This window comes from Gobius niger (genome assembly GCF_951799975.1).
Source record: "Gobius niger genome assembly, chromosome: 2".
NCBI classification, from domain to species: domain Eukaryota; kingdom Metazoa; phylum Chordata; class Actinopteri; order Gobiiformes; family Gobiidae; genus Gobius; species Gobius niger.
Window position 1 is genome coordinate 37,497,518 of NC_136853.1, and position 12,218 is coordinate 37,509,735.

Genomic DNA, 12,218 nt, shown 5'->3' on the forward strand with positions numbered 1-12,218 from the left:
AGATTCTATTTTCCCCTAGCCTGGCTAACACCAGACTAAAATCACAAGTGATATTTAGTCTGGGAACCACCAATTCATTTTCTCGTAGGAGAGGTGTGGTTTACGATCGTCCATACTCGTTTATTGGGCGATACGAAAAAAAAAAAAAAGTCTATCATGCGTCTGCAAATAGCCATGGCCAATCGTATCATCGTATGAGATGACGTATGATGTACCCGCTGTAAACTTTTGAGCTAAATTATTTAGAACAAGGTCTGAAGCTTGATCGAAAAATACCATCGTGTCTGCTGCTGTCATGTTGGATCCGTAAATAAACTTTTTTTTTTTTATCCGTAAATAAACTACAAGCTTCCGTATATCGAATAGCGCGTCATCGTCTTGCCGTCCCTCCTCGCTCTGTGATTGGTTCCCAAATCCACCGGAAAATTTGGGCCATGGTCCCCAGGCTGTTGTGCAATTCGAAATAATTTGAGCGAACACAGCAGCATGGCGTTAGCCAGGTTCATTTTCCCCCACGGCGAAGCCACGCCCCCTTCTATGACGAGATGCCGTCTGTATCTATACAAAGAAAGAGTTTGGGGAGAGTGGGTTAGTTGGGCCATATAAGACCTTTCTTAGCTTTACTGCCAAGGCTTCCAACATTTTTCCAAGATAATAAGTCTTGGACACACTTGCACACTCTCCAGAACAATGATACAGCTAAATAATGAAGTTTTAATATCTAAACAGAAACAGAATAATGCCAGATTGAATTATTGCAGTGATTTTACCCTATAGAGGTAAAATTACGTACACTTGAATTAGATCCAACTGGACACCGATGCACTTGTGTTTGTGGCTTTTCTTTCTGCTAAAACCCAGAGCCTCCTGACGCATAAACAGCTCTCCTCAGCTGTCAGTCACTGTGATTGTCACCGGCAGACGCTCTTCGCTTATGAAAACGGCGTGTCAGTCATTTCTTCACCGGCCCACACAGAGCATACAAAACTCACGCAAATACACACAGCACTGCAGAGCCCTTTACTGGAGGGATAAAGTGGTGCATTACTAATCGGACATATCCTATTAACCTCACTCACACAAGGATCACAGATTGTATCAAGAAAGCTACATTCACAGACTGCTATAGGATACACAGAGGAGAGGGTGTAATTATTTTCCCTGGGAGGATTATTTAAGTCTCAAATAAGTCTCTCCGGTGCGATCTCTACCTTACCAACAAAGCTATCCAATTGTGCTTAGTCACGGGCCAATTTTTATCAAAAAATATGGGGCTGAGGCTTCTCGCGGAGGCCTAAACTCAAGTTAAATACTGTAGTTGTGTTACTCATGTTGTCTAAACAGTGGAGTCCTTCCCAGGAAATTAATTTAAATTAATTTCAGTATTTTTGGAGTATTGTAAAAGGTGATCTATATTTGTGCAATCATATATTTCTCAAAATGATTAAGGGGACTCAGAGTCCTGTGGAGGCGGATTTGCCCCTCGGGCCTCACGTTGCCTCTCCCTGCCTTAAATTAACAAGTGGGTCTGGCTGCAGACCGTCTACTCACGATTGCAATTAGATTACACGTAAGATTCAATCCACAGAGCACATTTAAACACACCTATGAGCATGGTGAGAAGACTGCAACTCTAACACAAGACTATGTGCATGTCAGAACATATTTATACATAGAGGTCTAAGGTGGGACGAGAAGGTCTAAAATTGTAGCTTTTGCAATTAGCTGCTTGTGAGCATTCAAAATGTGACTTCAGTCCATCTGCTTTTCTATTACATTCCACTCATGTTTTACTAAACCCTTTCCATCAAAGGTAATAAAATGCATATTTGAAATCCATAAACAAGCAGACATGCAGGCCTCTGAGACTAATTATTCACATTGAGTCAATGTGACAAGGCCAAGCCATTAAGACAGCCATATGCATGTGCTGGGAGTTACTGAGGCGTCTCACTGTGGTGCGGCTTCACTGCCCTACAGTAAGTGACGCGGGGATGGCACTGGAATGGAAACACAGGACATCTACCCCCAGCTGCCTGCGCATAATATACCATTCTGGACAGACTATTACAGTCAACCAAAGCAGACAGGCTGGGGCCAAGCAGGGATTGCACAGAGCCAGAAGAGAGAGACTTTTAATATATACTTGTGATATGTGTTAACAGAATATTGCCAAAATTATATTGCAATATTTTACTAAACCACTTCAACACAGTAAGCATACGGATAAATGTAAACAAAAAAAACAGTACATTTTTGAATAACTATGAGAAGTACTGTACTGTACAGTGGTCCCTCACTATAACACGTTTCACCTTTCACGGCCTCGTTGTTTTGCGGATTCATTTTTAGGACAATTTTGCATGCTTTTTTACAGTGCATGAACGCCATACGTGCATTGTGTTCTGCGCCCTGATTGGCTAGTCACAGAGTATCCTCTCGCTGCAGAGAGGATACTCTGTGACTAGAGAGGTCAGTGTCAGAGGTCAGTGTCAGAGCAATACAGGCCGGGCACGAACAGGTCCGACTTCGCATTTGAGGACCTGCACTTTTCCGCGAAAATAAACATTCGCCCTCTGAAGCCTCAAACGGCTACGATAAAACTTTGGTGGTCGCTACAACCGTCTCTTAGTTTGAACAATCGCACAGTGGAGACGAGAGCAGCTCACGATTTTACCATCCCCACGTCTGTTATGTGAATCTAAAAATCTAATAAGACAAAAAAAATGGCACAGTGAACACCAGGCATAAGGGAAAACCCGTAGGAACTAGTGAGAAAAGTGCATAAAGCTGATTACTTCGCGGATTTCGCCTATTGCGGGTTTATTTTTTTGATCATTAACAGATTCTACAGAAACAGCAATATTTTTAAATTTGTAAAAAAAAAAATCCACCAGAGCCTGCCAATGGAAACTGTGTGCTTCTAAAGTTCAAAATATCTTTGGGACAGTCCAGCTTCTCTTTTAAGTAGACGACGGGTGGATTTCTTATAGGTCTAGGTCTATAATTGACCCAGAGTTGTTCACATGATGTTTGAGGTTTGGCTTGTGTTTTTGTTAATTGTCTAAAATGTATTGTTTCCTTCGTTTGTTCACAGCCTTCCCAACAGCACAGTCGCTATAAAAAGAACCAATCAATAGTCTGAATCTCAAATACATTCATTATTTTAACAACACGGCTGAGTGAGATGACACAACTGTCTCTTTGCTCTGTGTTATCTGCGTTGTTGACTCCAAACAAACAAAGCAATGTTTGTGTAATTTGGGTGTCATGATTGCAGGTTTCATAACAAATAGAGCCCGGTCTAATTGAATAACACAAACTAAACTGCTGCGGCGGCGCTTTTCCAAGTCGCGTCTCGGCTCCCGTCTTCCTGGTACAAAGTCTATTATTGTCAGTGAATCACGGCTGAATTATGCACTCCTCTGTCGTATGTCACATGTCTATGCAGATTTATTTAAACCGCGCACGCTGAACAGATTGGTCGCGTGTGTTAACTCGCCCGATTTTCTAAATTATTTTCTGCATCTGCTCAATCCACCAGGGAGCGTCCTACAGGCTCGGTCCATGTTGAATGATGGCTGTGGGCTGTATGTGTGTATACGTGTACACTGGAAGGGAAGGGGGGGGGGGTGATGGCTCCGCAGATGGAGAGGAGGCAGCGGGCAACGAAGCAATTACAAGCTGGTGTTGGTCAGGGCTCGGCTTAAACCACGCCCCCTCCCCCCCTCAAGCCTGCCCTGTCCATACATTACCCAGAGGCAAACAGCATTAGCGAATCATGGCCTCATAATACTGGAATGGGCCTCAAGCTGATTCCAAAACAACCTGCTAATCCCCCTGTGGAACAGCAGGGGTGTGCCCGGTGCCACGGTTAGGGTTTAGGGGTGACAGAGCAGAGAGGGATGCCTTGAAAATGAGCGCAACCTTGACACGCGCCAGCACCCTCGAAAACCACCCAGTCTTGCCTCCCGCACCCCCCATCAACCACGCTGACATCCCCCCAGGGACGGACAAGCCATGTCAGCCACGAGAGAGCGGGAAAGCCCCGGGCCCGGTGATGGCTCTCCACAGTGCAATGCTCTCAGGGGACGGGGCCGTCTCCTCACATCTAGCCTGGCTGTTGACATAGATGTGACATACACTACAGCACACAAAATATAACATCTGCATTGAGTGGAATTCAGATGACTGTAATTCAATAAGATAATACATTTAAATAGCTTATCATGCATATAAAGACTCTTCATGGCCCAGGGCGGTGGACAGTGCATTTCTCTGCCTTCATAGTTTAAATGGGCCAAAGCTGCGACTTCAAGGTAAAGGACGACTGTTGTTGATGTGTTTGCAAGGCCGTTGAAATAATAGCTTACCAATTAATTGTGCATCGATCACTTCCTCTCCCACTTGACTCTCTCGCATTTGTGGGAAATATAAAGATAAGCGTAGAGGGGCTTTCTGTGCAATGGAACGAGGATAAGAGTGGCTGAGTTTTTTTCATAAACTCTGGACTTGGGGCACAGACAGCGGCTCCACTGACAGGTGCCCGCTCATCCTCTGCCGCACAGCTGTAAGAGCGAGAGGCGCGTTGTTTGAGAATCGCTGGGGTCTCGGTGAAGACTTTAATTCCTCCTCTGTAGCCTTTGTCTTGTCTAAAGAAGAAAATGTGATATATAGCCACACAGAATACATTTTAGATTATTACGAGAACTATCTAATAATGAGGAATGACATGCTTGGTGGGTTGAATCCACGGGTCTCACTGAGGGGGAAAGGCCTCTCTCTCATCGTGTCCAAAGCGTTGGTTTCATATTTCTCAATATGACACAACACTGCCTCAAGTGCCTGACTCAAAGCTTATTCAATGGCATTTCTGACAGATTCAATTTGAGCATCACAGAAATATCTGGGAAGTAGCTCTGTCATCTTGGTTGTGATATCTCAGCTTGGCACCCTGCTTCTCCCCGCTACCTGATCTCATAGGTCTCGTAGGCAGCAGTCACCATTTTTGCTCGCATTTCAAAGAATCTACACCCCCAGCTTTACAAGTACATTAAGAAATCAGATATTAGCATGATCTCATCAATCTTCCAGCCTTCTTGCTCGGGGTTAAAATCCAGTAATCACTCCACTGTGGGCGTCTTACGGTGTCCTAACATTAACTCACCAAGAGCCCATTCATATTTCATCAATAGCAGTGGCCCGTCATCCTCCCTGGGCCCTTTTTTGCTGGTAAGGCGAATTGAACATCAAACGGAAGCTACCTTCCAATTAGACAGTGCTCACATTTGGTCTCAGATCAAAATGTCCCTGCAAGGATTCAAGGAATTTGAAGCAGCTTTAGCCTCTGTGGCATTAAAAGGGTAACATGTTCACTGGGATTATCACCTGAAGAAGCGAACAACTAATGTGCTCATTTCAATATTTAGATCTTCTTTCCAATTTAGGCCTGTCCCTCCTGGAATCATAGCAACACAATGAACTTTGTAATTAACATACACCAGATTCTCTGCCTGACACAAGAACCTCCATGTTGTCAGACTTGGGGAAGGCACCATGAGCATCAGCTTGTGACTCTTCACGCCTGGATTTCAAAATGTAAACAATACAATGGTAAACTGAATGAGCCTATTTTGGCAATCTGTAGCCTGTAATCTGTAGTGGCAAAATAAAGGTAATCCCTCGAAGGGCATCCATTCTTAATCCAACGGCAAAATAAAAAGCAATCCCACACAGTCGGGAGTCTTTACACCGAGTAAGAGATGATTCGATGTGGCAATCCAAACAGAAAACCAAAAAGGAGACACTGCAGCGGTTACATGCGTCTTCATAAAACCCTCCGTTGTACCAAAGAGACATGTTCAGGTGGATATTATGTGATCCCAGTGTAACAGTTCAGATAATTTTGCAAGGCATGATTGCTTCTCCACATGATAAGAGAGAAGATGGTATTTTCAGCCACTATCGAGGGATCAATGGTCGTTTAAAAATCATTACCTGGGCTTAGAAGAGGTTGTTTTGCCACTGGGGTAAACCTTAGATGAACAATATGAACACAAACTCCGGAATAAGGCTGCACTCTTAATCGCAATCGAATGGAAATCACAATTTTGAATGATTTCCACTAGCAAATCGCTGCAATTATTCAGGTAACACAATGTGCTCATAACAAAGCAAACTCCTTGTATTGGGATTTATCATGTATAAAGATTGCTATTATTACTAGCCCTGTTGTTTAGACCTCCACAAAAATGTTCTGAAATGCACTGTCCAGCCACTTAAAGGGATATTTCAGGATTTTTGACATAGGGCCTCATTTCCTAGTTATCCAGAGTGTTGCTGATTTCTGGAGATATTTTTTTTTTTTTTTGTAATTCATGCAGTTCTTATGTTTGAAGAGTTTCGTAGTGCTAGGCTAGTGCAAGGCAAGTGCATGTCTATGGTATCAGCTAGCCTGCATAAAAAACACATTTTATATGGTTTATATCAGGGGTAGGCAACGTCAGGCCCGGGGGCCAAATTCAGCCCTCCAGCATAAAACCTTTGGCCCCCAAGAGAATTTTGAAGAAACATTTATTCAGAAATCAGAGACCAAATACATGAAAATGACTCTAAAATGTGGAAAATGCTCAGTATTTTCACATTTCCCAGCAAAACAACCCATAAGATCATATATTGCGTGCAAAACTTACTTATATTTGTAGAAAAAAGGTGCTTTACTTTGGGCTACAATTATGTGTTTCGGCCCTTGGTGTTTTGGCAATGAAGAAAATCGGCCCTCCATGACACAAACTTGCCTGCCCCTGGTTTATATGATAGTTATAAGTGATTTGCCTCAGGTGCACTGTGGAGCGGGTCAGACTGTTTTTCATGCAGGCTAGCTGATACCATAGAAATGCGCTAGCCTAGCACTAGCCTAGCGCCACAAAACTCTTCAAATATAAGAACTGCATGAATTACAAAAAAAAAATATCTCCAGAAATCAGCAACACTCTGGATAACTAAGAAATGAGGCCCTCTGTCAAAAATCCTGAAATATCCCTTTAATGACTTCATCTGACATTGTACTATATTTGTATTACCATTTATCACACTGGGCCCAAGTTATTTTGGAGAATATGAATGTTGACACGCCACGATCAGATTGTGATTATACTTGTTTCTGTATAAATTGTATTAGTCTTACTCTTTCCACACATCTAGGAGCATTTAAAAGACTGAAACAGCACCTGCTACACTGACATGAACCCATGACATTCAGAACATGTCAAGTTGTTTCACTACTGGATTTGCCGTTTTTATCACAATAGAACAGGACAACTGTGATCCTTATAAGTTGCATTGTTCTTGCACCCCCCACAATTGCAGCCAGACAGAATGCAAATTAACCAAATCAAATTGAAAAGAAAATCAGAGCATGCTTGGCTGATTGCAAACTTAAGAAAGAGAGAAAATCTGAAGACCCAAGCCAAAATGTTGCCCTATATCACGTTAAGCAGTGAAATGTCACTTAGTTATGCCTGAGCAGCGTCTGTGTGCACACATGTGTCATAATCTAACCTAAATTTCTCAACAGGAAAACAGCTTAGTTCCTTCCTCACAAAATCACGCCACAAATGAGTGTACTTCTGCGGCCAGACAATGTTAAAGGGACAGAATCGCAAAAACAATTCAAATCACTTGTATTGAGAAGATAATAGGCTCTAATCCACTTAACACTTTCTCACAATTCATGGACAATAGCTGGTGTTAAGTTTTCAAAAATAATGTTTTTTTTATTTTTCATTATTCAGTCAAGTGAATACTGACAGTCAAGTAAGGGGATTAAGGAGGAAAATTCAATAAATGTGCAAGGGCTTATCAAAATTGGCAAAGCTGAAGGGGTGAACTGTCCAGAGCAAGGATTAAGGATATTATAACATAAGTGCTTAGTGATCAGGGTCCTGACTCAAAGTCCATGGAAAATGGAGAAGAACAAGTCTATTGCAGGCTAAAAAAAAAAAAGAAAAGAAAATGTTCTCACAAAGTGCATGAGAGAGGACGGCAAAGACTGAGGTTTAAGGTCCACTGTGGTTATTTTCAGCGCACGGTGCAAAGTGGCATTTTTGGATACGGTAAGCAACAATTACAGGAGCGTGCGCGAGTTTTGCAATAACGGCCGAAGAAAAGAAAAATACAATCAAATAAGTTTCACATTGCATGATTTTTGTGGGGACGATTAGAGCTTTGGCACAAAAAAAAAAAAAAAAAAGGATTAGGACGGCACAACTTGAATGAATGGTTGTTGGTGCATGATTTTGGGACTAGAGCACGAGCAGAGTGCAGACCTATATCTCAGGGGGATATTATTATGAGACATTTAAGGCGAGACACTGCAGGTGAATAAGGAAAGTTGCAAGTTTTCTGTCATTTTATCTTTTCGTATAAGAACAAGGAGTTTTATGCCTAAAAATGCCCCAAATTTCCTATCTTTTCGGCGCCGAAATCTGAATAATGGATAGAGCTACGTTCAAATTTATGGTTTAACTTTATTGATGAATGAGTTACCAAGACGTTTTCAGAGGGGATTTAGGATTTCTTGTTTAGTTTTAAAATAAGCTGTTATTTAGTGGAAAATTTTGTGAAAATGTAATTTTCGCCTTATTTTTTGACATTCAAAACTCAATAAATGGGGCTTAGGGATTAGATAATAAAAAAATCCCTCTGAAAAAATCTTCCAAATATCGTTCAGTCCAAGGCAGGAAAAATTTGAAGTCTTTAGGTCCGACTGACGTGGACATAGTGTCGCCACAATGACAGAAAAGTGTGTTTTGAGAAAAAAGGCCCTTGAAATTGTGTTCTCCCATATAAGTCTATGGGGGAACATTGAATCAGCGCAATATTTAAACATGTTATTGTGAAGATTAGGTATATTTTCTGTTTCCGGGTGAAAGCTTGTATGTTCAGAGACCAATTTGTCCCAAAACCTGAAAACTGAATTTTTTTTAGTTTTGCCTGTAGTGTCTCCCCTTAAAAAAGAAGAAGAAGAAGGGAAAAAAAAAAGCTCAGCATCTCAAGCAATGAAAACAGCTCATTAAGTCAACCCATATGAAAAGGCTGGGGGTGAAAGGGGGGGAAAAAATGTGAGGACAACTACCCTGTACGTTTTTTGCATGTGTCTGTGATATATTATGGATCGTTGTTATGATGCCTAGTCCCGCCAGTCTGGAACAATGCACTGTAACGCGCGCAGGACTCTCCCTCTCAGGTAGACGGCGAGACTGCGATGCTGTCATTTCCAAGCTTCATATCGTTTCCCCCCCCCCTGAAAATTAAATCTACAAATGGCCTCGAATCAAACGACCGACGATGGGTTAATTGCGTATGACCATTAGGCTTAATCACCTTACAGTAAGCGTCGCGCCGTCCCCCCCCCCCCCCCCCCCTCCTTTCCATGCAAAACAGACAAGACACCGATGGACCACAACAAAACAGTGCTTGTGTTGTTCGTGCAGATGGAGTGACAATGCAAAAATGAAAGGGAAAAGACAAATTAATTATGACTCCTGGGGGATGATTTGGTAAGCAATAGTCGGGGGGGGTCATAGCGAAGAAACCTATTGCAATGTGGCACTCAATTTTCCAAGATCCCATCACGGGCTGCCTTGGAAAAAAAGAACGGATGCTGCTTCACTCCAAAGCAAATCTCTCACACGTTCACGCACAATATCAAAAGCACCGCACATCTTCCACAACCCCTGTCCCCCCCCCCCCCCCCCCCTCTCCTCTCCTCTCCTCCCGATGTCCTACGGCGCAATACTAGGGGATGAAATGATGGGGGGGGTGGGGGGTGAGAAAAGGCAATAAACTTACCGACGCCGTATTTTTCGTGTTCCGTAGGTATCCACATGTTTACGCCGGGCGCATTCACGGGAGCGGGCGGGGGAAAAGCAGCGAAAAGCAAAGGTTAGGTGTCCCGGTAACTCATTCTATTGGTGCGCCCCGGTGCGCGTAGTAGCAGGCATTGTTTAGACAGGGGTGAAAGCAGCCCCGCTACCGCTACCGCTACTACCGCTGCCGCCGCCGCCGCCGCCGCCGCCGCTGCTGCTGCTGGAGGAGCTCGGAGTAGAGAGGGCTGGAGAGTGAAACTGACACGGGGGGCGTTCACGGGCTGCAGGAAATACGCGCATTGAAAAGGTCATAACTGAGACCACATTATTTCGCGACCGAAATACGCGTCAGGCGCATTTGCTTCAGTGTTGAAAACAGTTGGGTATACTTCCGTGTAGCTGTGTAGGATAATATAGTGGTATAATGTTCAACTCCTAAATGGAAAATTAATCACAGTTTGTATTTGCGTTCATGTTCTGTTTTGTTTATTTGTTAGTTTGCTTTTCTAAAAAATAACAAAGACGCAGTGCTTCGTAAAAGCAAGCACGGAGTCCGGCTGTAAATTCTTGTAGATTTTATTGTTGAATTTTAATCAACATTTATGCTCAGCTGATGAAGGTCTGTGTGAGATGAAAACGAAAAATGCCTCCGTCCGAAGAGTGCCTGAACGCAGCGCCATTGACAGCGTAAAGAAGAAAAAAAAAAATCAGCAAAGCATTCTGGGTAGTGTAGTCCGTCACGTCAACGTAGAGGTTAAACCCCCATAGAGCTTATTTAAACAAAAAATAAACAAAACCAAAAAAAAGCTAAGGGGGAATTGCAAAGAATGCAATGAGAAAGAAAGCACAACCTCGTGATTAACTCCCAAATTTAATAAAGCTCACCCCAAAACGTGACGTTTCGGGCCAAGTGCCCTTCACCAGACATGAATGCAGCATTAGGCACACTTGTTTATGAAGTGTGCTTGGCTGCACAAGGCAGTCACATGATAAATGCCGGCGATTTAAAATTGTTTACATTGTATGTGTTTATAATTTCTATATTCATTGCAAAGAAGCCCAGCAGTAATTTTTGATGGTCTTACAAGATGGATTTTATATTATTGGTTTATTTTGGTAGAGACAGTGTATCTGTATGTCGTCCCCCATGCACACTCTCAAACACACTGTCATTCATCCTGGCCTATTGTACATGTTTTTAGTGGTAGGGGAAACCGGAGTACCCGGAGGAAACCTACGCAGACACGGGGAGAACATGCAAACTCCACACAGAAAGGCCCCGTCCCAGGTGGGAATCGAACCCGGACCTTCTAGCTGTGAAGCACGAGCGCTAACCGCTGTAGTGCCGTGCCGCCCATATTAGAATGTTTAGGTTAAATTCTATAATCAGGGAATCAGGGAATCATCTGTATTTACAGTTGCAGGTTATGTGAACAGACAGCAGTGCCCTACTGTAAAACATGACTTTGTATTTGTATTTGGGAGGATTTTTTTCCTGAATAGAGGTCCGTGCTGGGACCAGATGAAAAATGCATGAGTCCCAGAGAGGAGGCAGTGAAGACCAGTGAAGGCCAGTGCAGCTGCATCTCTGCCTCTGCCGGCCCGGCCCCATGTGAGAGAGTCTCCCCGTGTCTGTGTGGGTGAGCGTTCGACTCCACAAATGTCACACATTTTTTATGAGCCGGCTGTCATCACTATTTAATACATCCATTCCGCACAAATACTAATTCCGCCGTCACGACTGGGGTTTTGGGAAAGAAGTGCAAATTATTTAAACATTTTAATGTGCAACGCATTTCACTTCGATCTCGCAGATGGCGCATTATAAAATATGGTTCTGCCTCTTTCTAATTCATCGTACTGGTCTCGCATGTATCTGAGCACAAAGCATTTTGGTAAAAGCCTATTTTATCATGTCTATGTTGTGGTAAAAACATTATTGCTTTGAAGTGTCAGAAATGCGCCCCTCTTTCTCTCACCTTTGAAGCTTATTTGGTGAATTATAAATGGATATGCTAACACAGGGTGGGGTTGTGTCATCTGGTGTGGTTATCTGCGTGTTTCCGTAAGCCTTAAAGTATCTTATAAACATGCATCACAAAAGCTAAATATATATATAGCCGTTTTATTTTTCACAGTGTTTCAATATTTCTGATCAGAGGTTGTTGGGGGTTGGGGGTACATTGCCGGGTGTATGGGGGAATGTTCCCCTCTACATATGAATAAATCATGAGGCAGGGTGCACAGTAAGACACAAACCCAATGGAGTGGTCCCATGGAGGACACGGAACAGAAGGAAGTGTGCTTTTTTTTTTTCCCAACAGATAAACTCGATTGATGTTATAGGCT

The 12,218-nt window shown here is 42.9% G+C and overlaps 1 protein-coding gene across 6 annotated transcripts in view; it reads right to left on the bottom strand.

Moving 5' to 3' along the window:
- dock4b (dedicator of cytokinesis 4b) overlaps positions 1-10,066 on the bottom strand; it is a 163,642-nt gene extending 153,576 nt beyond the window's left edge. For all 6 annotated transcript variants that reach the window (XM_079552363.1, XM_079552362.1, XM_079552360.1 and 3 more), the window contains exon 1: positions 9,853-10,066. In XM_079552363.1, the coding sequence (XP_079408489.1) occupies positions 9,853-9,889 (37 nt within the window). In that variant the 5' untranslated portion in view covers positions 9,890-10,066. The remainder of the gene's footprint in view (positions 1-9,852) is intronic.
- Between the last annotated feature and the right edge of the window lie 2,152 nt (positions 10,067-12,218).